Raw genomic sequence first — 24,796 nt, forward strand, 5'->3', positions numbered from 1 at the left:
GCAAGCGAGGCTCTGTCTTCTTGGTGCTTGGGGGGGGTCAACAGTGGGAGGGCTTCTAGTGTCCTGCCCTCACTGGTGGACCTCCTGATGGCCCCTGGTATTTCTGGCCACTGTGTGACACAGAGTGTTGGACTGGATGGGCCTTTGGCCTGATCCAACATTGGCGTCTCTTATATTCTTATGTTCTTATGTTATGTAGAGTTTAGCTGGAATCACTAATAAACGATGAGCGGATCACTTTACGCGTCTCGAACCCAGTACATTCCGTGGCATTAAAGTTGTGAGCGAGTGATTTGGCTACCGCCTGAATTAGTCCTTCCTGAGCGAAGACAAAAAGGTGTGCGCCGGAGGCTAAAAAAAACTGTGACCTGGCTCACACTAACTGAGCTTAGAGGGAACGCTGGCCACGCGTCAGCTGCCACCACCAGTCCCCCAATCCTGACCGGGATGGCCCAGGCTAGCTTGTTCTCACCAGGTCTCAGAAGCTAAGTAGGGTAAGCCTTGGTTAGTGTTTGGACGGGAGACCATCGAGGAAGAAGCCCAGGGTTGCTACGCAGAGGTAGGCAAGGGCAAGCCACCTCTATTCGTCTCTTGCCTTCAAGACCCCCATGGGGTCGCTGTGACTCAGACAAGACTTGGTGCCACTTAACGTTATATAATTAGGTGAAGGTAAAGGTTCCTTTGCTCGAAAGCCAGTCGAATCCGACTCTAGGGTTGCAGTGCTCATCTCCTTTTCCAAGCCAAAGAGCCAGCGCTGTCCGAAGACGTTTCCGTGGTCATGTGGCCGGCATGACTAGACACCGAGGCGCATGGAACGCTGTTGCCTTACCACCGAAGTTATATAATTACCACCTCTTAAATTGCCAGAGTATGCGGAGGTGTCTCTCCCTATCAGTGTCCAAACCTCCCCAGTCCTTGCATTTCCCTCTCGGCCTTCCTGCGTGAGGAACAAGTCCGGCGAGAAGGTGAAGTCGGCAAGGAGAGCGAGCTGGTTGGGGGGGGGGAGAGAGGTAACCCCCCCCATCCCCGCCACTGTGAGCAGCAATGCTCCCTCTAAGCTGTGGAGTCCTGTGAGCAAAAATCCTACTTTCTGAGCTACCGGCATTAAAGTTGTGAGCAGGTGATTCGGCTACAGCATAAATTAGTTTGCTCCGGAGCCCTCCTTCCTGAGCGAAGACAAAAATCTGTGAGCCAGAGGCTAAAAAACTGTGAGCTAGCTCACACTAACTCAGCTTAGAGGGAACACTGGCTGAGCAGCTGTCTCTTTCCCCCGGGGGGGGTCTCCCACAGTGTGGCTTTACTTTCCCTTCTCTGCAGCCAGCTGCTTCTCCCACCGCCTCGAGTGCTGGGGTGCGAGGGCAGAGGCTGTGAAGAACACGAACACGCGAAGCCGCCTCGTACCGAATCAGACCGTCGGTCCATCGAGAACAGGATTGTCTCCTCAGAGTGGCAGGGGCTCTCTGGGGCTTTCACCTCACCTACTGTTTCCAGCCTGCGAGAGTTGGACTATAAGGAAGGCCGAGCATGGAAGGATAGATGCTTTCGAACTATGGTGCTGGAGAAGACTCTTGAGAGTCCCTTGGACTGCAAGGAGATCCAATCAGTCAGTCCTAAAAGAAATCAACCCTGACTCTTCTCTGGAAGGCCAGAGACTGAAGCTGAAGCTCAAATACTTTGGCCACCCAATGAGAAGGGAGCACTCACTGGAGAAGAAGACCCTGATGCTGGGAAAGACTGAAGGTCAAAGAAGACGGGGACGGCAAAGGATGAGATGGTCAGACAGTGTCATCGATGCAACGAACATGAAATTAAGCAAACTCTGGAGGACGACGGAAGACAGGAGGGCCTGACAAGGGAGCGGTGGCGCAGGCAGTAAAGACGCCTGTTGTAACATCATCAGCGAACAGCCACTATGGCTGTTCGAGACCCACTGCAGCCGGGGTGAGCTCCCGGTCCTAGTCCCAGCTCCCGCCCACCCAGCGGTTTGAAAGCGTAATTGCAAGTAGATAAATGGGTACCTGCCCTAGGTGGCAGGGGCCACCCTCCTCCTGTGATGGCGTGTGGCAGGAGTGGTGCCGGTGGTGGCGGAGCAGTTGGTGACCTGAGGACGTCGGGCGGCGACGGAGGCCGGATGGAGGCGGAGCTGCAGCGGCGTGACGACACAGCGTGGCGGAGCCTGAAGGGACGAAAGCCGGAAGCTGCGTTCGGTGCGCGGCCACGCCGAGGAGTCCTTCAGAAGCCCACCGGAAGAAGTTGTCGACCCATCCTAGGGCGCCGGGAGTAACATCTGAAGCCCGCCCCAATATACTAACAGAACGTGCCGCCTGAATGCTGGTAGGCAGTCCCTCCCCCCCATACAAATTGTGGCCCTAGGTAGGAATTAAAAATGTATGTGTAAACCGCTCAGAGACCCTTCGGGGTCAAGAGCGGAATATAAATCGAAAGTAAATAAAATAAAATAAAAAATAAATGATGTGGTCCCTGAGATCACGAAGAGTCAGACTCGACTGTGCAACTCAACAATAACAACTGTTTCCAAGGGTAGCTGTGTCAGTTACGCGGTAGAGCAGTTAGATTCTAGTCCAGTAGCACCGTAGAGAACAAGATTTTTGAGGTATGGGCTTTCGCGAGTCAAAGCTCCCTTCGTCAGGCATAAGTAGAAACGGCGGTCTCGGAGTCCTCACTGAGTCCTGAGAGCCAGTTTGGTGGAGTGCTTAAGACTGGCAGACTCTAATCTGGAGAACTGGGTTCGATTCCCCGCTCCTCCACATGAAGCCCGCTGGGTGACCTTGGGTCAGTCACAAGTTCTCGCGGAGCCCTCTCAGCCAGGGGTCCCTCCAAACTGAGTGAGTGTGAGCTAACTCACAGGTTTTTTAGCCTCCAGCTCGCAGGTTTTTGTCTTAGCTCAGGAAGGATGGCTCCTGAGCGAACTAATTTATGCAGCAGCCAAATCGCTCACTCACAGCTTTAATGCCAGTAGCTCACAGAGTAGAATTTCTGCTCACAAGACTCCACAGCTAGTGTGTGTGTGTGTAGAGGAGGGGTGTTGGAGAGGATGGCCCCTTTCCTTCCATCCGTGGCACAACAGCTCAGGGTGGCTTGCAACTTTCTGCTCCTCCAGGGGTGGCTCTTTTAAGGTGGGAACCGCCTGCCAAACACAAGCCCTATTGGGCAATGGCCTTGCCCGCTTTCCTGGAGCATGAAGTGGGTGCCAAATTGGGCAATGTTGAAGAGCCACAGGTGGCTCTCAACCCCTCAAGCATCACTGCAGTAATACAGCCACCCTGTAAGGTAGGTTGATGTTCCCGTTTTGCAGGCGTGGGTTCTCTCTTGAAACTGCCCAGTGAGGTGGAATTTGAACTGACGACCCTGGCTCACAACCACCGGTATCCCTCTAAACTTGCATGTATTCTGAAGGATGTTACAAAATAGTTGAAAGTTAGCACCCTAAGAAACTTAGCCTTAATTTTTAAAATAAAAAATGCCCTTATCGTTGCAGAGAAATAGAGTTTCTCTACCTTATGGCTGAAAAGATTGCATTTCGAGTGTGTGGCCAAGCCTGGTGAATCTCAGCGGTTTCTAGGGGTCAAAGGTCGGGGGCTCACTCTCGCTCCTTCCCCTGGCTACTTAAATTAGGGAGGATAGGTTTTGTAAAATAGAAGAAGAGAAGAAGAGGAGATTGGATTTATACCCCGCCCTTCACTTGGAGTCTCAGAGCGGCATACAAACTCCTTTCCCTTCCCCTCCCCACAACAGACACCCTGTGAGGTGGGTGGGGCCGAGAGAACTCTGACACAAACTGCTCTTTTCCAAGGACAGCTCTGCCAGAGCTTGTGACTGACCCAAGGTCACACCAGCAGGTGCAAGTGGAGGAGTGGGGAATCAAACCCGGTTCTCCCAGTTAGATTCCGCACACTGAACCATGACACCAAACCAACTCTCGAGAAGGTCAGAAGTTCTAGGACTGCAAGAAGAAGAAGAGGAGGAGGAGGAGGAGAAGATTGGATTTATACCCCCGCCCTTCACTACCCAAAGGGAGTCTCAGAGCGGCTTACAAACTTCTTTCCCTTCCTCTCCCCACAACAGACACCCTGAGAGGCAGGGGGGGCTGAGAGAGCTCTGGCAGAAATGGCTCTTTTTCAAGAACAGCTCTAAGAGAACTATGGCTTGCCCAAGGTCATCCAGCAGGTGCAAGTGGAGGAGTGGGGGATCAAACCCGGTTCTCCCAGATTAGAGTCCGTGCACTTAACCACTATACCAAACTGGCTGAGATGCTGAGAAAACATGCCCAGTTTAAACAATTCTGCAGGTCTGCTGTGCTGATCTGTTGCAGAGGCAGCGTGGCACAGTGGTTAAGAGCAGTTGATCTGGAGAACCGGGTTTGATTCCCCACTCCTCCTCCCCAGGAAGCCTGCTGGGTGACCTTGGGCCAGTCACAGTTCTCTCAGAGCTCTTTCAGCCCCACCTACCTCACAAGGTGCCTGTTGTGGGCAGAGGAAGGGAAAGGTGTTTGTAAGCCGCTCCGAGACTCTGAAAAGCAGAGTATAAAAACCTTCCCAAAAAGAAAAAGAAAGAGTCTTCAAGAAGGACAGGATTGTTGTGATGGAACCAGACGTTGCTGTGTGGGATACAGGAAACCATGACCAGACTGGGTAGATATATATATATAATCGTGTCATTTCGTAGAAAAAGAGGTGCAAGAGCCCATTAGCATAACTCATTAGCATAACTTATTTGCATATGCCACACCCCCTGACGTCACCAGAATTGTGTCAGAAGGCAACACCCACCGCTCAGGCTCCACTGGACTTTTTTGGATTGCCAGCTATGGGGGGGGGATGTGTAGATCTGTCCTCGCAGAGGAGGGAGAGCTTGTACCTGAATAAAACATGGTCTTAAAGGTGCCACTGGACTGTTTTGGACCGAGGGGCCGGGGGGGAGGGATTCTGCAACTTACCTGGCTGCTTCTTGCTCTGACTGAGGGCTGCTGGGAGCAGGGGGTGGGGCTTGTTGCATGTGTCCGCCCCCTGGGCTCTTTACTGCTGGAGCTCTGCTCCTGTGCGCTTCTGCAGGAAATGACCCCTGTATATAATACATAAAAACCCTCGATACAGAGAGAAGGGAAAAGGCGGTATGATTGCCTGGTCACACTTTGCAAGCAAATCAAGCAATTTGTTCTTCTGTATCTCTGCGCTCTGTATATTTGTGAAATAAGCTGCTGTCTGTGAAATCTCCTGGCGCAGTACATGAGTTTTCAAGGTGCCACAAGATTCCCAGACAGCCGGTTCCTTTTGCGTAAATTGGGTTAGGAAAGGTAAAGGTTTCCCTTGCTCGAAAGCCAGTCGAATCCGACTCTAGGGGGCGGTGCTCATCTCCGTTTCAAAGCCGAAGAGCCAGCGCTGTCCGAAGACGTTTCCATGGTCATGTGGCCGGCACTACTTAATGCCAAAGTGCACGGAACGCTGTTACCTTCCCACCAAAGCAGTGTCTATTTATCTACTTGCAATTTCCCGCTTTTGAACTGCTAGGTTGGCAGGAGGTAAATTGGGTTACCCTGGTGCAAAAACACGGCAAGGATGATGAAGATCTGTTGGTGCCTCCCCTGAAGGGCATCCCTGACCCTGGGGAGCCCGGCCCTCGGTCCATCAAGCTCAGTATCGCCTACCTGGACTGGCAGCAGCTCTCCAAGGTCTCGAGCAGAGAGAGCTAAGCAGGTGGCTGGACTTGAACTCAAGGCCTCGGGACACCTTTCCTGCCTCTCCGCCACAGCAGCCCCTGCTGGCGTTATCCCAGTGATCCGTACAAGGAGTGATGCTGCTTTGTACGGACTCGGTCCATTGGTCCATCTAGACCTGTAACGTCTCCTCTGATTGGCAGCTGCTCTACACTGTCTCAAGCAGAGAGGATCTTTTCCAGCATCTGATTTGCAAGATCGGGGGTGTTGAACTCATTTGTTATGAGGGCCAGATCTGACATAAATGAGACCTTGTTGGGCCGGGCCACGTGTGTCATAATAGTTAATGCCAGGTAGCGGAGATATAAACTTTATAAAGGACACAAACACAAAGGGTTTTTTATTACTTAAAATAAAAACATGCTTAAAACATTAGCACTCTTGTAATATTTTGTTGATTTAACAGTGTCTGATGACTGACGCCTCTTGCTCTGAATTATTGCATCAAAATGTCTGTGCTGTTGCAGTATTGAGTGTGCTGTTCAGGTGTGTATCTGTAAGCTGCAAACCTACGATGACGCAGCAGCAGCAGAACTGGAAAAAGAAGCAGAAGACAGCCAGTTCCACTGCAGGCCTGAGAGAAGCCCTCCGGGGGCCTGATTGACACCCCAGCGCAAGATCCTCTATTAACTGATGATACCAGCATTTGAACCCACGATTTTCTGTGGGCAAAGCAGGTTCTCTGCTACCGAGCCCTGGGATCATCTACTTCAAGGTTGCCAGGCTTAAGGTGGGACCTAGAGACCTCCCACGATTATAACTGGTCTCCAGATGCCAGCGTTTAGTTCCCCTGGAGGAAATGGCTGCTTTGGAGGGTGGACTGTGCGGCCTTAGTCCCTGTTGAGGTCCTTCCCCTCCTGAAATCCCGCTCTCCCCAGGCTCCACCCCCTAAAATCTCCAGGCGTTTCCCAACTTGGAGTTGGAGACCCTACTCATCCCGAGTCATGCCTTTCCCAGTTCCTGCAGGTATAGCTACTGACACAGAGAAGAAGAAGAAGAGAGAACAGATTGGATTCGTACCCCGCCCTTCACTACCCAAAGGTGTCTCAGAGTGGCTTACAAACTCCTTTCCCTTCCCCTCCCCACAACAGACACCCTGTGAGGTAGAAGAAGAAGAGGAGATTGGATTTATACCCCACCCTTCACTACCCAAAGGTGTCTCAGAGCGGCCGACAAACTCCTTCCCCTTCCCCTCCCCACAACAGACACCCGGAGAGGGAGGCGGGGCTGAGAGAGCTCTTGACAGAAACGGCTCTTTTTCAAGAACAGCTCTTATCAGAATTACGGCTTGCCCAAGGTCATCCAGCCAGGTGCGAGTGGAGGAGTGGGGAATCAAACTTGGTTTTCCCGGATTAGAGTCCGTGCACTTAACCACGACACCAAACTGGAGGGGAAAGTTTGGACGGGACAGCATCACAGTGTGGGGTGATGTGGCATGTTATAGGGAGAAGCCAAGCTGGGCTGGGGAGGGGGGCCGGCAGCTGTATTGTCAGTTGCCTTGTGCCACACTGTCATGTCTAGATCTGCCACGATCAATTAATGAACATAAGAACATAAGAGAAGCCAATGTTGGATCAGGCCAAAGGCCCATCTAGTCCAACACTCTTGTGTCACACAGTGGCCAGAAATACCAGGGGCCATCAGGAGGTCCAGCGGTGGGGCCAGGACACTAGGAGCCCTCCCACTGTTGCTCCCCCCCCCAAGCACCAAGAATACAGAGCATCCCTTGCCCCAGCCTGAGAGTTCCTATCCATACCTTGTGGCTAAGAGCCACTGAAGGACCTCTGCTCCATATGCTTATCTAATTCCCTTTTGAAGCCGTCCATGCTTGTAGCCGCCACCACTTCCTGTGGCAGTGAATTCCATGTGCTCATCACTCTGTGGGTGAAGAAGTACTTCTTTTTATCTGTTCTAACCTGACCAGCAATGTCACTGAATGCCCACGAGTCCTTGTCTTGTGAGAAAGGGAGAAAAGGACTTCTTTCTCGACCTGCTCTGCCCCACGCATCATCTTATAAACCTCGATCATGTCACCCCTCAGCCGTCGTCTCTCCAAGCTAAAGAGCCCCAAGCGTTTTAACCTTTCTTCATAGGGAAAGTGAAGCTTGCCCCGGCATAGGTGGGATATAAATTGAAAATAATAAATAAATAAATAATACATAAATCATCCTAGTTGCCCTTTTCTGCACTTTTTCCAATGCTGTAATATCCTTTTTGAGGTGTGACCAGAACTGTACACAGTACTCCAAATGAGGTTGCGCCATCGATATATACAGGGGCATTATGATACTGGCTGGTTTGTTTTCCATGGAATCAGGCTCCGGTTGAGCTGTTACTACTCTGGAAGAAGCAGAGAAAAAGCCTTCGGAGGGAGGAAAATTGAAAGGCGTGTCTGAGAAGGAGAGAAGCAATACTGTGTGTTTTGATTGGAGACTGGAGCCCTGCTTGTCACAGGCAGTGCAAAAACAGCTCTCTTTTGAAGAAGAGGAGGTTGGATTTATACCCCACCCTTCAATACCGAAAGGGGTCTCAGAGCAACTGACAAACTCCTTTCCCTTCCCCTCCCCACAACAGACACCCGGTGAGGTCGGTGGGGCTGAGAGAGCTCTTGACAGAAACGGCTCTTTTTCAAGAACAGCTCTTATCAGAACTATGGCTTGCCCAAGGTCATCCAGCCAAGTGCAAGTGGAGGAGTGGGGAATCAAACCCGGTTCTCCCGGATTAGAGACTTAACCACTACACCAAACTGGCTCTCTTTTGCTAGTCGTGCCCTGGTAAGAGCATAAGAGAAGCCATGCGGGATCAGGTCAAGGGCTCGTCCAGTAAAACACTCTGTCACACACAGTGGCCAAAACCCAGGGGCCATCAGGAGGTCTGTCAGCGGGGTTGGACTGGAGGGGCCACTGGCCTGATCCATCACTGGTTTCTCTTATGTTCGTATGTCTGGGGCAAGTGATGCTCTGCATTCTTGGTGGTTGGGGGGGAGCAACAGTGGGAGGGCTCAAATGGTCGTTGACCTCGGCTTTTGACTCATATTAGGGTAGAGATGCAGAGTTTTGATTAGATAAGTTATACAAATTGATGCATAACATTCTTCGTTTCAGTTATGTTTCAATGTGTTACTATACCTCATTGATTTTGATGACAATTTGTATTGTACTGTACGAAATTACAGTGCAATGTTTGTACTGAAAACTGCTAAAAATTAATAAAATATAAATCAGGGGGGAAAGTTGAAAATGAATAAAAAATGAAGAGATACACAGACACCCTCGCCAAAGGGAGGAAACAACAAGTGGTTTGAGGCTGTTTCAGACGGCAGCCCTATTGGTCTGTTTTGTTGTTCAGTCGCACAGTCTGACTCTTCGCGACCCCGTGGACCAGATCACGCCAGGCCTTCCTGTCTTCCGCCGTCCTCTGAAGTTGGCTCAATTTCATGTTCGTTGCATCGATGACACTGTCTAACCATCTCATCCTTTGCCGTCCCCGTCTTCTTTGGCCTTCAATCTTTCCCAGCATCAGGGTCTTCTCCAGTGAGTGCTCCCTTCTCATTGGGTGGCCAAAGTATTTGAGCTTCAGTTTCATTATCTGGCCTTCCAGGGAACAGTCAGGGTTGATTTCTTTTAGGATTGACTGATTTGATCTCCTTGCAGTCCAAGGGATTCTCAAGAGTCTTCTCCAGCACCATAATTCGAAAGCATCTCTTCTTTGGCGCTCAGCCTTCCTTACAGTCCAATTCTCGCAGCCATACATGACCATGCGGACTTTTGTTGACAGGGTGATGTCTCTACTTTTTATCATGCTGTTGAGGTTCGCCATCGCTTTCCTCCCAAGAAGCAGGCGTCTTTTAATTTCATGGCTGCTGTCACAGTCTGCAGTGATCTGGGATCCCAGGAACGTGAAGTCTGTCACTACTTCCACGACTTCCCCTTCTATTTGCCAAGGAGTGATTGGTCTGGAATAGAAGAGCTTAACATTTGAGTCCAGTCGGACTTTAAGAGGCCAACACGATTTTGGGGGTATGAGCTTTTTGCCTTTGTCTCCCGGGGTCTGACGAAGGGAGCTTTGAGTCTCAAAAGCTTATCCCATGAAATTCTTGTTGGCCTCTAGGTGCTGCGGGACTCCAGTCCAACACTTAAAAAGGTGGCACTGGACCCCAGATAAACTCTCCAAATGTTATAAGAATGTCTCAGATAGTTGCTGGAGATGTAAAAATAATATAGGTACTTATTACCATACTTGGTGGAGATGTGAAAAAATATTTAGCTTTTGGAAAATGGTTAAAAACCTGATAAAAGAGTTAACAGACATAGAATTGCAAAACCGTCCCGAAACGTTTCTTTTGAACATGATACCAGATAGATTGAGCAAGGACGATCACTGTGTTATTTTATATATTCTCACAGTAAGCAGAATCCTTGTAGCCAAGAATTGGAAAACTGATACATTACCCAGAAAAGATGAGATAGTCGAGAAAATCCTGGAAATAGCCGAAGCGGACAAATTAAATCAAATATTAGTAGGGAGAGATGACAAAGTTTTTAAGAAAAGATGGAACAAGGTAGATAAATGGATGGAAAAAAATGTATAAAGTACACTCAAAAGATTGTTATGTAAAACTGAACTTCTTTTTTGTTTGTTTTTTGTAACGGAAAATACATAAATAAAACTTAAAAAAAAAAAAGGTGGTTGGAGCAATTTCCCCATCTCCACAAGCGTTTTTGTTCAGGAACGTATCACCACCTAGAGGACTGCAACGGAATGACACATTTCCTAAATTGACTCTGGGATTGTTCTCAGTTGTGAAGTGATGTCAAGTTGCAGCCGCAGCCCTGTGAGGCTTTCACAGCAAGAGGCAGACAGAGGTGGCTGGCCATTGGCCTGCTGCTGTGTAGCAGCCCTGGACTTTTTATAAATGACCTGGAGGAAGACATAGAGGGGATGCTTATCAAATTTGCAGATGGCACGAAGCTGGGTGGGATGGCTAATTCTGAAGAAGACAGAGTCAGGATTCAAAATGATCCGGATAGGCTGGAACAGTGGGCTGAGATTAATAAAATGAACTTCAATAGAGAGAAGAGCAAAGTCCTACACTTAGGTACAAAAAATCAAAGGCACAGATATAGAATGGGAGGGACTTGGCTTGACAGCAGCACACGTGAAAGGGATCTGGGTGTTCTGGTTGATCACAAGTTAAACATGAGCCTGCAGTGCGATGTGACTGCGAAGAAAGTGAATGCAGTCTTAGGATGCATTAACAGAAGCATTGTGTCCAGTTCATGGGAGGTGGTAGTTCCGCTCTATTCTGCTATGGTCAGGCCTCACCTGGAGTCCTGTGTCCAGTTTCGGGCACCACATTTTAGGAAGGAGGTTGACAAGCTCGAGCGTGTCCGGAAGAGGGCAACCAGGATGGTGAGAGGGTTGGAGTCCAAGTCTTACGAGGAAAGGCTGAAAGAGTTGGGTCTGTTTAGCCTGGGAAAGAGCAGGCTTAGAGGGGACATGATTGCCATCTTCAAGTATTTGAGGGGGTGTCATGTAGAAGATGGCGCAGATTCTCTCTTGCTCCGGATTGCAAGACTAGGTCTAATGGGTGGAAATGACAAGGGAGTCGTTACCGGCTGAATATCAGGAGAAACTTCCTAACTGTAAGAGTGGTTGAGCAGTGGAACAGACTGCCTCGGGAGGTGGTGGATGCTCCTTCGCTGAACGTTTTCAAGCAGAGGCTGGATGACCATTTTTCGGGTGTGTTGTGGGGCTATCTTTCAGCTCTGCTCCTGCAGAGTGCAGGGGGTTGGACTAGATGACCTGCAAGGTCCCTTCCAACTCTAACATTCTGTGATTCTATGACTTCCTTGGTGGTCTCCCATCCAAGTACCAACAATCAGGGCTGACCCTGCTTAATATCCAAGATCTGAAGAGATCAGGCTAACCTGGGCCATCCAGGTCAGGGAATGTGGTGGTGGTGGTGGAGGAGGAGGAGCAGAAGAAGAAGAAATTGGATGACTTGACTTGGAGTCTCAGAGTGGCTTACAAACTCCTTTCCCTTCCCCTCCCTACAACAGACACCCTGTGAGGTAGGTGGGGCTGAGAGAGCTCTTTCGAGGACTGCTCTTGGGAGAACGTCTCTGAGAGAACTTGTGACTGACCCAAGGTCACACCAGCGGCTGCATGTGGAGGAGTGGGGAATCAAAGCCGGTTCTCCCAGATTAGAGTCTGCGCTCCTAACCACTATGCAGGTCGAACATGACAACAAAGGTGGAGTCAAAAATGTTTTAATAAAATAAAATCCGGAAGTGCACACAAAAGCATGTCCCTTTTCCAATTTAGTGTTGTGCCTCGGGTCCTGACCTGGGTAGCGCAGGCTAGCTCAATCTCGTCGGATCTCGGAAGCTCAGTCGAGTTGGCCCTGGTCAGTACTTGGACGGGAGGCCACCAAGGGAGTCCAGGGTTGTTGCTCGGAGGCAGACAGTGGCAAACCACCTCTGGCAGTCTCTTGCCTTGGAAACCCTGCAGGGTCGTTGTGACTTGATGGCCCTTTCCACCACAAACAATCCCCTAGGGGGGGTTATGTTCCAGTTAGATAAAACATTTGGTCCGGGAAACTGGTGGCACAAAGAAGAGTCTCTTGGGTCCCGGTCACACGGGCCGGAAAATGTGGGGGGAAGTGTGGCTGTTTGCCCCGGAGCAAACTAATGCGCGGCTGCTGGATCACATGTCCCGCCGACGTCCTGTGGTTCGGGGGGAGGTGCCGATCACACGACAATCCTGCAAAGAAGTGGCGCGGCGCGATCACAGCAGCAATGGCTAGGCACCGCCGCCATGGCAAACGGGGTTGTGGGGTTTTTTAACCGAACTGTGCGCATGCGCCGTTGGGTGCGTGTGTGCATCCCGTGGAGACTTGGGGAAAAAAAACCTTTTTGTGACGGGATATGGGCGGGCGCCGGATGCCACGAACTACCACCGGAAACGCGATCAGACGCCTGCCCTTGCCCCGCGGTTTCCAGAAACGAGTACCTCGGAGGTACTAGTTTTTTACGCCGCATCTTCGCCGGGAAGCCTCGGGTTAGCCACGGGAGCTCTACGCTTCCCAGATGTTGCAGTTTGATCGTGCCCGGAAAATCCGCCTATCTTCCGTCTCTGTAGCATGGCTAATGCTCCGTGTGACTGCAGCCTTGGTTTGGCTACGGTTAGTGGGACAGATCCACAGGACACAACCCAAGAGGCTAAAGGGGAGGAGGGTGGAAGGAAGGCCCATCTGGGGTCGGATCTCGTTAAAGGCTGAAAGGGGAGTCACCCCTCATGGCTGCTGATCTGTTCAGAAACCCCAAGGTGCTTCACTGAATCTGAAGAAGAGATTGGATTTATACCCCTGGCCCTTCACTCGGAGTCTCAGAGCGGCTTACAGTCTCCTTTCCCTCCCCCTTCCCACAGCAGACACCCTGTGAGGTAGGTGGGGATGAGAGAGCTCTCTCGAGGACTGCCCTTTCAGGAACAGCTCTGATAGAACTACAGCTTGCCCAAGGTCATCCAGCAGCTGCAAGTGTAGGAGTGGGGAATCAAACCCGGTTCTCCAAGGTTAGAGTCCGCGCACTTAACCACAACACGAAACTGGCTCACCGCTTTGCTTTTCGCACTCCCACCCCAGCAGCGAGATGGGAGCCGAGAAACACTTTAAGTGACCCCTGCAGAATGCAGTCTCAGGTTTCCAGAGGAAGGTTCGCCAAGAAGGAATGTAAACCATCCCTTTGTAAGCTGTGCACACGGGGTCGGTGGGTGGGGGGAAGAGAGCAGAAAGCAAAATTTCACACCGAGGCACAACTCTGCAGAATCAGGCTTTCGGGATTTTAATTTTTCCAAAGCTGGCTTCTGAAATTCCGCTTTGAGGGATACTTAAAAACAACAACAACCAAAAACTAAACACCTGAAGTAACTCTCGGCGAGGAATTTCAAGGCACTTTGTTATTTTAAGGCAATCATTAATCTCCAGGCAATCTGCACAAAATCCATAAAGGTAAAGGTTCCCTTGCTTGAAAGCCGGTCGAATCCGACTCTAGGGTTGCGGTGCTCATCTCCGTTTCAAAGCCGAAGAGCCAGCACTGTCTGAAGACGTTTCCGTGGTCATGTGGCCGGCATGACTAAACACCAAGGTGCACGGAACACTGTTCCCTTCCCACCGAAGTGGTACCTATTTATCTACTTGCAGTGTCTGGATTTCGAACAGAATCCTTAGCACTCTCCTTTCTCCTGGAGTCTTTGACTCGATTCTGAATTGATATAAAGAAGGTAGAGAAAGAAGTACTTTCCACCCTTTCTCACAGTACAAGAACTCGTGGACACTCAGTGGAATTAGTGAGCAGAACAGGTCAAAGGAAGTCCTTCTTCACCCAAAGACTAATGAGCACATGGAATTCACTGCCACAGGAGGTGGTGGCGGCTACAAGCATGGGCGGCTTCAAGAGGGGATTGGATAAACGTATGGAGCAGAGGTCCTTCAGCAGCTATGAGCCACAAGGTAGAGATGGAACACTCTGTCTGGGGCAAGTGATGCTCTGTCTTCTTGGTGCTTGGGGGGGTCAACAGTGGGAGGGCTTCTGGAGTTCTGGCCCCACTGCTGGACCTCCTGATGGCACTGGGTATTTTTGGCCACTGTGTGACACAGAGTGCTGGACTGGATGGGCCACTGGCCTCATCTAAAGGGCTCATACTGCAGCATGAAACTTTCATGTGATTGGCAAAGGCTGAGGTACTTTACAAATTCTTGCTTTTCTCATGCTAAACAAAGGGGGGGGGCAAATCTTTCACCTCAGGGACATATGTGGGGGATAGCTGCTGGCACTGCAAACGGGAAGACCTGGAATGCCACTGAGAACCCTCAAAAACCAGGCAGGGACCCAAATGTGGCCCCCGGTCCCATCCTCAGAGGCCTTCGATGTCTGTTTCTAGCGACTATTGGCCTGCACGGTCACTGCCGCAGTCCAGTGGACCAAGACTCCTATCAAAGTTGTTGTAGATTTTCCGGGCTGTGTGTCCGTGGTCTTGGCCTTGTAGGACCTGACGTTTTGCCAGCAGCTGTGACTGGCATCCTCAGAGGTATAACACAGAAAGATGGAGTGCTCTCTGTGTCAAGGTGAGAAGAAAAATGGAAGGCAGGTAATTTATATCTACTCCAGAAGGTGGGGTAGGGCTGAGTCATTATTCCTATAAAACTTTTAAGCAGAGTGGGGGCACCTCCCCCCCCCTCGCAAATCCACCTATTTCTGCTCTAATCTCTTCCAGTGTGGTACAGTGGATGGAGTGACAGACTAGGGCCCTGGGTGAGCTGGGTTTGAATTTCCACTTCCACCATAGAAGCCCGCTGGGTGACCTCGGCCTGGCCTACCTCCCAGGACTGTTGTGAGACAATCAAGGAGAGCACAGTGGTCTAAGGAGGGGAGACTGAGGTTCTAAAAGCTGCTTTGAGTCTCAGCTGGGGAGGAAAGCAGGGTATAAATAAATCTGTAAATGCCCCCAGGCTTACCAACTCAAGTAACCCCTTACCCCACCTCCTGGCAGCCTCTCTCTCCCCTCCCTCAGCTGTCTTAGAATCAAAGAATCATAGAGTTGGAAGGGGCTCCCAGGGTCATCTAGGCCAGCCCCCTGTACAATGCAGGAAATTCACAAATGCCTTCCTCCCCACACACACTTGTAATGATCGCTATTCCATGCCCAGAAGATGGGGGGAAAAACCCTCCAGGATCCCCTGGCCATCTCCTGCTTCCAGTTCTGCTGCTGCTGCTGCATCATCGCTTGCTTCGCCAGACTCTCTTAATCACTCAGCCATTTCATGTTTTAACCGGGGTCCCAGACTCAGAACTCTGAGCCTGAGATTTCTGTGGCGAATGTCAATAAATCAAAAGTAGGTTTGCAGCTTACAGTGCTAATGTTCTATGCATATTTTTATTTTAAGTTTAAAAAAATCTTTGTTTTTGTGCCCTTTATAAAGTTTGTATCTCCGCTACCTGGCGTTACATTTTATGACACACGTGGCCCAGCCCGACAAGGTCTCATTTATGTCAGATCCGGCCCTCGTAACAAATGCGTTCGACACCCGTGCTCTAAAGCTTTTTACAGATTCTGGTCTGCTCTAAAACTTTTTAGAGTTTTTGACGTTTCGATGGCTTCTTATTGGATTTTGAATCTCTTTCTTTATTGAGAGGTTTAGACGGACTTAATTTTTTTAAAAAAAAAAACATAAGTAAAGGCCTAGGAGAGAACCTTTAAGGTTTAAGAACCGTAATACTGATCCTGAGGGGGCAAGGGGGGGGGAGGAAACTCCACAGGCGCTCAGAGGGCTGCTTGTGGGCCAGGGGTCCCCCCAGTATTCCCTCTAAGCTGAGTTAGTGTGAGCTAGCTCACCGTTTTTTAGCCTCCAGCTCACACACATTTTTGTCTTCGCTCAGGAAAAGATGGCTCCAGAGCACACTAATTTATGCAGTAGCCAAACTGCTCGCTCACACCTTTAATGCCAGAAGATCACAAAGTAGGATTTTTGCTCACAAGACTCCACAGCTTAGAGGGAGCGTTGGTGCCCACCAGTGTTTCCTCTAAGCTGAGTTAGTGTGAGCCAGCTCACAGTTTTTTAGCCTCTGGCTGACACATTTCTGTCTTAGCTCAGGAAGGAGGGCTCTGGAGCAAACTAATTTATGCTGTAGCCACATCGCTCGCTCACAACCTTAATGCCAATAGCTCACAAAGTAGAATTTTTGCTGACAGGACTCCACAGCTTAGAGGGAACACGGGTGCTCACCCTTTTGAGGCTGCGCACACCTTTCGGACTCTGAGAGAAGGTGGCGAGTGCCACCCCAAGAATGGCTTCCTCGCAAAGTGGCGCCAAACCCAAAATGGTTGCCTCAGGAGGCGGAGCCAAGCAAAGTATCTCCCTCTACCCTCACAGCTCCTGGGAAGCAGGAAATCCTGAAAGGGGGGGGGGGAATGCAATCACACTCTGACCCAAGAAAGCCCGGTTTCTTACCAGTCCTCCTCATCCTCAAGTGAAGATAGTAACAAGCCCCGCCTTACAATGGCCCCGCCCACTTCCTGAAAAACATGGTGGGCGCCAAGGGAAGGACTGGCAGTTGCCATGGCGCCCACGGGCACTAGGTTGGGGAAGCCTGTCTCAGGCATTGTTAAAACGTGCCATGTTTCAGCTGAGGACAGAAGGAGTTCTGCAGCTTGGCGGCTCTGGGGGACGAAATGGAGCTTCCGTCACGTCCTTGGAAAGCCCCTTTCTGACATCCTTTCTGAAAGCCTGCTGAGGATAATTAAACACGCCTTCTCCCTGGGCTTTCCTTTAGGGCGGGAGTCCCCAAACGTCCTGAGCCTGTGGGCACGCCGGGAATTCTGAGAGGGGGAAGTGGTTGCAACCCTGAAAATGGCTCCCACAGGAGATGAAGCCCAACCCAAAATGGCTGCCACAGGAGGCGAAGCCCAACCCAAAATGGCTGCCACAGGAGGCGAAGCCCAACCCAAAATGGCTCCCACAGGAGGCGAAGCCCAACCCAAAATGGCTGCCACAGGAGGCGAAGCCAAACCCAAAATGGCTGCCACAGGAGGCGAAGCCAAACCCAAAATGGCTGCCACAGGAGGGGGAAGGGAACCACACACCAACTAAGGAAAGCCCAGGTGCTTCCCAGTCCTCCAGTGGGAAAAACCTTTCATTTGAATGGGTTTTCACTGCCTTTCAATTACACTGCCTTACAGTGACACCGCTCACTTTCTGGAAAGCTTGGCAGGGGCCAAGTGAAGTACTGGCAGGCGCCACTGTGCCCGTGGGCACCACGTTGGGGAATCCTGTTTTTAGGGTCCTGCTTTAGGGCAACCAGGCTTTTCCTGAACCAAAGCCATCTTCTGAGGGGGGGGGGAGAGACCCAGGCTGGCAGCCCGTTCACCAGCAGAGCTCTCGTTTTATGCCCGGACGGCAGTTCAGTCTCTCTGGCACTCTTGCGGGGCTAGTTCTGTAAAAACGGCACACGGCAAGCTGACGGCGGCCCTCACTGGTTTATTTATTGAGCTCAGGAGCCGAGGCTCTGTTCGTGGGCGCCGTCCCCCACCTCCTGGTGCTCAGATCCCCTCGTCACACAACGGCCCACTGATCAGACCGTTTCCCAACCCACCAGATGCTTGGGGTCCCTCGTGGATTTCTCTGCCCCGCTGATCCCCTCGCTTGGACTGGAGGAACCAGCCACGAGCGGCCGCTGCGGCGCTTGGCGGATACCGAGGGGTTGCACCACCACCCCCGGGCCAAAAACCTAAGGGAGTCGCCCCACCTTGCCGCCTCTTTGGAACAGGGATGCCTCCATCTTGGAGACCAGCACAGGCCTCCAGAACACGGCAGTGCTGTGTCAGGTTTTGAGAACGCGCGCATGTTGCGGCCAGCGCAAAAACCCCAGTCCCGCAGTTGCAGTCCTCTTTAAGCCCTCGAACTTCTGACGACGACGAAACTGGTTTCCTAGCAGCCGTGAAGGCAAGGGCTTGCGGTGGTGGTGGTGGGGGGGACGCAAGGGGCCATCCAGACTCCGAAGTGGCCAGTTCCGGCCCTCCCGCTAAGAGCAAGGCACTCCTAGCTCTGGGCAAGCCCTTTTTGACTACTGGGGCTGCCCTCCTAGAAGCGGCAAGAAGAAACGACCGATTTGAAGGACCCAGAAGCCACACAGATTTTGTGTGTGTGTGTGTGTGGGGGGGGAGGATAATGCTAAGAAGAGGATCAGGAGGGGCAAGGCCTTGCATCGTCCTCCGTGTGGCCCAGCCGCCGAAGGCCGACAGGGGCTTCTTGTCGGGTCCCTCCAAAGACCTCCCTTTCGCCCTCTGCCACTGCAGAAGATTCGACAGCTCCTTGATTCGGCACAGGAACTGCTGGACTTTCTTCAGCTCGGTAACCAGGAGCAACAGGCAGAGAAGGCCCAGCACGGCCTGGTGTCTCGAGTACCCCGTGCTCGCTTTGGGGAGCTCGGCTCTCGGGGACGCTCGGCCCGAAGACCGTCAGCTCCCCTCCCGATCTGGTCCCCGAGTCACCTGAATGCGACTTCCCAGGGCTTCCCTGAGCAGGCGTGTTCTCCGGCTTAAGAGGCACACGAAGACCATCATTCGCCACGCCGCTGGACGCTTCCGGTTCTCTCTGGAGGGTCCTGCAGTTAGGAACCTCCTCGGCCGACTCTCCAGATTCATCCACCTGCGGCACTTCTGCATCCCAGGCTGCTAACCCCAGGCTCTGCCGTTCTGTCCTACTGGGCTTGCCAGTCTCTATGGTTCCGCCCAAACTTGTGCTCTCCGCGGTGCTGGAGGCAGCGGACTCGCCATCCCCGGGGCCGGGCGACTCCTCCCTCTCTGGCGGAGGCTCCACCTCTTCCGTGCCGCCGCGGTTCGCCTGACTCGCCTCGCCTGCCAAGGCCTTGACCGGCTGGTGGCACAGGGGGCAGGTGTCCCGGACATAGAACCATTTGCGGAGGCAGCCCCCGTGGAAGATGTGGCCACAGTGGGTGATCACGGCCAGCGTCATCTCCTGCACCGGAAGAAAGCAGCCGGTTAAAGGGGAAAGAAGGAGAAGAAGAGGAGGAGGAGGAGGGATTTATACTCCACCCTTCACTACCCGAAGGAGTCTCAGAACGGCTTACAAACTCCTTTCCCTTCCCCTCCTCACAACAGACACCCTGGGAGGTAGGTGGGGCTGAGAGAGCTCTCTCTTGAGAACTGCCCTTTAGAGAACCACTCTGAGAGAACTTGTGACTGGCCCAAGGTCACACCAGCAGCTGCATGTGGAAGAGGAGAGGGGAATTGAAGAAGAGGAGATTAGATTTATACCCCGCCCTTCAGTACCCAAAGGTGTCTCAGAGCGTTTTACAAACTCCTTTCCCTTCTACCCCCCACAACAGACACCCTGTGGGGTAGGTGGGGCTGAGAGAGCTCTCTCTTGACAACTGCCCTTGAGAGAACAGCGCTGAAGAAGCTTATGACTGACCCAAGGTCACACCAGCAGCTGCATTTGGAGGAGTGGGGAGTCAAACCTGGTTCTCCCAGATTAGAGTCTGTGCTCCTAACCACTACACCAAACTGGGAGGGGAGCAGAGCCTTTTCGGGCCTGGCCCCAACCTGTTGGGGCTCTCTGCCAAATACCACCAGGGCCCTGCGGGACCTTATGCAATTCCAGAGGGCCCGTAAAGGCAGAGATGTTCCGCCAGGCCTTTGGCTAAGGACTGCAACGTTTTCCATCATAGCTGGTACCCTTTCCGCTTATGCCACTTTTCATTTCTGTTTTGCTTTCCTCTCCCCTGCCTGCGAAGCGGCCAACGGTCTGAAATGGGATCAATTAGCCTACGCCATCTATATTGCTTGAAATGTGTTATTAATATTTGAACTGTTTTATCTTGATGTTTTTATGAATGTCGTACATCGCCCAGAGCCCTGCGTTGCAGGGACTGGGCGATTAACAAATTAAATATGTAAATAAAAATAAATAATAATAATAATAATAATATGGCTTACAAACTCCTTTCCCTTCCCCTCCCCACAACAGACACCCTGTGATGTGGGTGGGGCTGAGAGAGCTCTGACAGAAACTGCTCTTTTTCAAGGACAGCTGTGCCAGAGCTTGTGACTGACCCAAGGTCACATCAGCAGGTGCAAGTGGAGGAGCGGGGAATCAAACCCGGTTCTCCCAGATTAGAGTCCGCACACTTAACCACTACACCAAACTGTAACCACTACACCAAAGAGAAGGCAGGGGTTTCCAAAAAACAAGGATGAGTGAAGGTAGGTGGGGCTGAGAGAGCTCTCTCGAGGACTGCCCTTGAGAGAACAGCGCTGAGAGAACTCGTAGCAGACCCAAGGTCACACCAGCAGCTGCACGTGGAGGAGTGGGGAATCAAACCCCGTTCTCCCAGATTAGAGTCCGCGCTCCTAACCACGACACCAAATTTTATTTATACCCTGTCTTTCTCACCCGTGGGGACCCAGCGCGGCTTACATCATTCCCCCCTCCTCCATTTTAGCCCCACAACAACCCTGTGAGGTAGGTCAGGCCGAGAGTGGGCGAGTGCCCCACCGTCACCCAGAGAGCTTCCTCCACGGCAGAGTGGGGAATTCATAGAATCATAGAACGTTAGAGTTGGAAGGGACCTTGCAGGTCATCTAGCCCAACCCCCCTGCAATCTGCGGGAGCATAGCTCGAACCTGGCTCTCCCAGACCCTCGTCCGACACGCCAACCACGGCACCAGGCTGGCTCAGGACGGCACTTGCCTGGAAGCAAATGGCACAGACGTCGTTGTGGTCCTGCAGCTGTCCCCGGGTGGCCCTCGGCAGCGAGTCGACCTTCTCGGCCGCCTCCCTCCGCAGCAGGAAGCTCCTCCAGCCGGACTGGGCCCTCAGCCAGACGTTGAAATAGGAGTGGATGATGATGACCGAGGCCCCCATCCAGCTCCACTCCCCGAAGACGGACTCCCAGGTCCCGTAGGCCACCACGCAGACGGCCACCAGGAACTCCAGCACGCGGCTGACGGCGTTGACGTAGTAGACGATCTCGTCCATCTTCTCCACGGGGGCCTCCTGGAAGGTCTCGATCATGAAGAGGGCGTAGATGAAGAGGGTCCCCATCACCTGGGAGGAGGAGGAGGAGGAGGAGGAAGAAGAAACGGAGGAGGAGAGAGAAACAAGAGAGCTGGAAGGGACGCCAAGGGTCATCTTGCAGGAAATTCACAACGATCTCCCCCAATGACCCCTGCTCAATGCCCAGGGGCCATCAGGAGCTCCAGCAGTGGGGCCAGAACTCCAGAAGCCCTCCCACTGTGGCCCCCCAAGAACCAAGAAGGCAGAGCATCACTGCCCCAGACAGAGTGTTCCATCTATGCCTTGTGACTCATAGCCACAGATGGACCTCTGCTCCAGATGTTTATCCAGTTCCTTCTTGAAGTGGTCTACGCTTGTAGCTGCATAGTGAATTCCATGTTCCTGCAGCAGTGAGTTCCACGTGTTCATGACTCTTTGGGTGAAGAAGTGCTTCCTTTTATCTGTTCTCAGCCTACTGCTTATTAATTTCATCAAGTGCCCAAGAGATCTTGTATTGTGAGAAAGGGAGAAAAGTACTTCTTTACCTACTCTATCCAATGCATAATTTTTGGCCCCCCCCCAAACACCGAAGCCATGTTGGCTCAGGCCAGTGGCCCATCCAGTCCAAAATTCTGTGTCACACAGTGGTCAAAACCCAGGGGCCATTAGAAGGTCCACCAGATTTACCAGCAGGGCCAAAACTTCAGAAGCCCTCCTGCTGTTGCCCCCCCCCAAGCACCAAGAATACAGAGAAGCCATGTTGTATCAGGCCAAAGGCCTATCCAGTCCTGCACTCTGTGTCACACAGTGGCTAAAACCCAGGTGCCATTAGGGGGTCCACCAGTGGGGCCACAACTCCAGAAGCCCTCCCACTGATGCCCTCCAAGCACCAAAAAGACAGAGCATCACTGCCCCCGAAATAGTGTTCCCTCTATACCTTGTGGCGAATAGCCACTGATGGACCTCTGCTCCATATGTTTATCCAGTCCCCTTTTAAAGCTGTCTATGCTTGTAGCTGCCACCACTTCCTGCGGCAGTGAATTCCACAGTTGTCCCAACATCACAGAACACCCTGGTATCTTTCAGGTGAAGATTCATCTATTGCATTATGGACATTTCGCTCTGTTTCTGCAGATTAATGTTATGGTTTTGGTTTGACTGTTCTGATTTTTTAAAAAAGAAGTGGTGTAACCCACTCAGCCTTTTTTTAAACATACATGTAGGCCAGAGCCTTCCAAAATAAATCTGCTTGGAACAGCAAGTGCCACTTAACCCTCTAGACTGGGGTCCCCAACTTTTTGAGCCTGCCAGCGCCTTCGGTATTCCGGCCCAGGGTGGTGGGTGCAGCCACAAAAATGGCTGTCGCGGAAGCAGAACCAACAATGTAATGGCTGCTGCAGGAGGCAGAGACAACTGTATAATATCAGGGATGTTATATGCATATCTTTGTTCAGCATTTCAGGCAGAAGTTCTGTGCATTTTGTTATTTCCTACCATTTCCACCATAGGTTGGTAGGATTTGGAAGAAGGAAAAACCCAAAGGAAAGCAAATCAATACAACCTTGAATATTAAGGTAAAGGTTTCCCTTGCTAGAAAGCCAGTCGAATCCAACTCTAGGGGGGTGGTGCTCATATCCATTTCCAAGCCAAAGAGCCAGCACAGTCTGAAGATGTTTTCGTGATCATGTGGATGGCATGACTAAATGCCGAGGCGCACGGAATGCTATTACCTTCCCACCAAAGTGGTACCTATTTATCTACTTCCAATTTCTTGCTTTCGAACTGCTAGGTTGGCAGGAGCTGGGGCCAGAGACGGGAGCTCACTCCGTCATGCGTCACTCGGGTCTCGAATTGCCAAACTACAAACCTTCCGGTCTGCAGCTCAGCATCTTATTACAACTATTTAAAAACATTTGCAAGACATTTAGCAACCGCTTCCTACCAGTCCATATCATTAGAAAAGAACAATTTCAAGATAATATAATTACAAGAGCACTGAATCTTGGAATTAACAAAAAAACTCCTGGCTTTAACAAACGAGGAACAACGTAATGACACCTGTCAGAGAGTTTCTACTGCCCCGGAAGCCCAAGAACACTTTCTTTCCATCCAGGGAATGCCTTTAAGCCTTCCAATATATTTGGCTCCTGGCAGTGAATTGCATCTTGCTAATAAAATTAACCATCTATATTTAGGGCTTTGCCTAGCGATCAAAGTCCTACGTAACAAGATGCCTTTGGAAAGGAACATACCGTTTTGAAATGTTTTCTTGCCTACACCTTCGGTCACGCAGTCGCGATCCTTGGGCCCTGCCGGCAGTTGCTGCCAAAGCAACTCCTAAAAAATCTGGACAGCCAATTAGATCTCCAATAGGCAGTCAGAAGTTCTGAAGAGCAAAAGCTCCGACTGGCTCTACTGACTCGTGGACTCCTGTTATGGATGCATTTCAAAGGCCACCCCAGACAGGGCGCAGCCGTCTGACCCGGAAGCGGATGACAGCAGACGCCCCCAGACTGAAACGGTAGTGAGGTAAAGGACGCTCTAAGTATGAGTTTAGAGATATTAACTAGGTATGGAGTGCGCTCCTAAGCACTACACCAAATTGGCTCTCAGCAGGCACTCTGGTGCCCACGGGTGCGAAGTTGGGGACCCCTGCTTAACGTAGTTGCCAAAGAGTGGAGGAGGGGTACCAGGGAGGAATGAGAGCCCTTTCCGCTTTGGGTGTCTTTGCACGGAGGCCTAATCTTGTTAGTCGCCTTGGGCGCTCGCTAGAACAGAAGGGCGATTGACAAAAAAACCCACGGCTCCATGCAAAAACGTGGGAGGGGCCAAAGCCCTGGAGAGACGCAAACCCCACCGACCCGGGAAGTACCTGCAGCGAGGTCAGCATGCAGCTCGAGACGAGGATCAGGAGCCAGAAGTCCATGTGGAAGAAGTGGGCGATCTTGTAGGCCATGAAGCCCGGGAAGGTCAGGAGGAAGAGGCACATGCTGACCCCCCGGAAGTGCTTCCAGATGCTCCTGCGGGGAGAGGGCGGTCGGCGGGACTGCTCCGGGAAGGTGCCTCGTGGGGAGACGGCCCGGCATGACGGTCTCTGCTCGGCAGCACCGCTCCGCAATTCCCAGCGGAGAGAGGCCTTTCCCAGCGCCGGCTCCCCGAGATCCGTGAACGGGACCATTCAAGGCAAAACAAATGGCCTTTCCCTTGTTTATTGATTTAATTCATGCGGGGACCCCAAGTGCCTCACATTGCTCTCCCGTTTCCCATTTTCTCCTCACAGTAAGCCTGTGAGACAGGCTAGGCTGAAGAGAGAGAGAGACTGGCCCAAGGTCACCCAGCGAGCTTCCGTGGCACAAGCGCTTCGGAGAACTGACGAGGTCAGCCTCCCCCGCTGCCCCACCCCTTGCTTCCCTATTGCCCTACCCCTACCTCCCCCGCCGCCCCACCCCTTGCTTCCCTGCTGCCCTACCCCTACCTCCCCCGCT

At 51.7% G+C, this 24,796-nt stretch overlaps 1 protein-coding gene across 1 annotated transcript in view; it reads right to left on the reverse strand.

Moving 5' to 3' along the window:
- Positions 1-17,631: 17,631 nt before the first annotated feature.
- Positions 17,632-24,796, reverse strand: part of LOC107120097 (RING finger protein 145-like) — a 21,632-nt gene continuing 14,467 nt past the window's right edge. The window contains exons 7-9 of the mRNA XM_015422738.1: positions 24,184-24,331; positions 21,006-21,362; positions 17,632-19,271 (exon numbers count right to left, since the gene is read on the reverse strand). Of these exons, the coding sequence (XP_015278224.1) occupies positions 18,477-19,271; positions 21,006-21,362; positions 24,184-24,331 (1,300 nt within the window). The 3' untranslated portion in view covers positions 17,632-18,476. The remainder of the gene's footprint in view (positions 19,272-21,005; positions 21,363-24,183; positions 24,332-24,796) is intronic.

This window comes from Gekko japonicus, unplaced genomic scaffold (assembly GCF_001447785.1).
Source record: "Gekko japonicus isolate JY-2015 unplaced genomic scaffold, Gekko_japonicus_V1.1 scaffold2916, whole genome shotgun sequence".
NCBI classification, from domain to species: Eukaryota; Metazoa; Chordata; class Lepidosauria; order Squamata; family Gekkonidae; genus Gekko; species Gekko japonicus.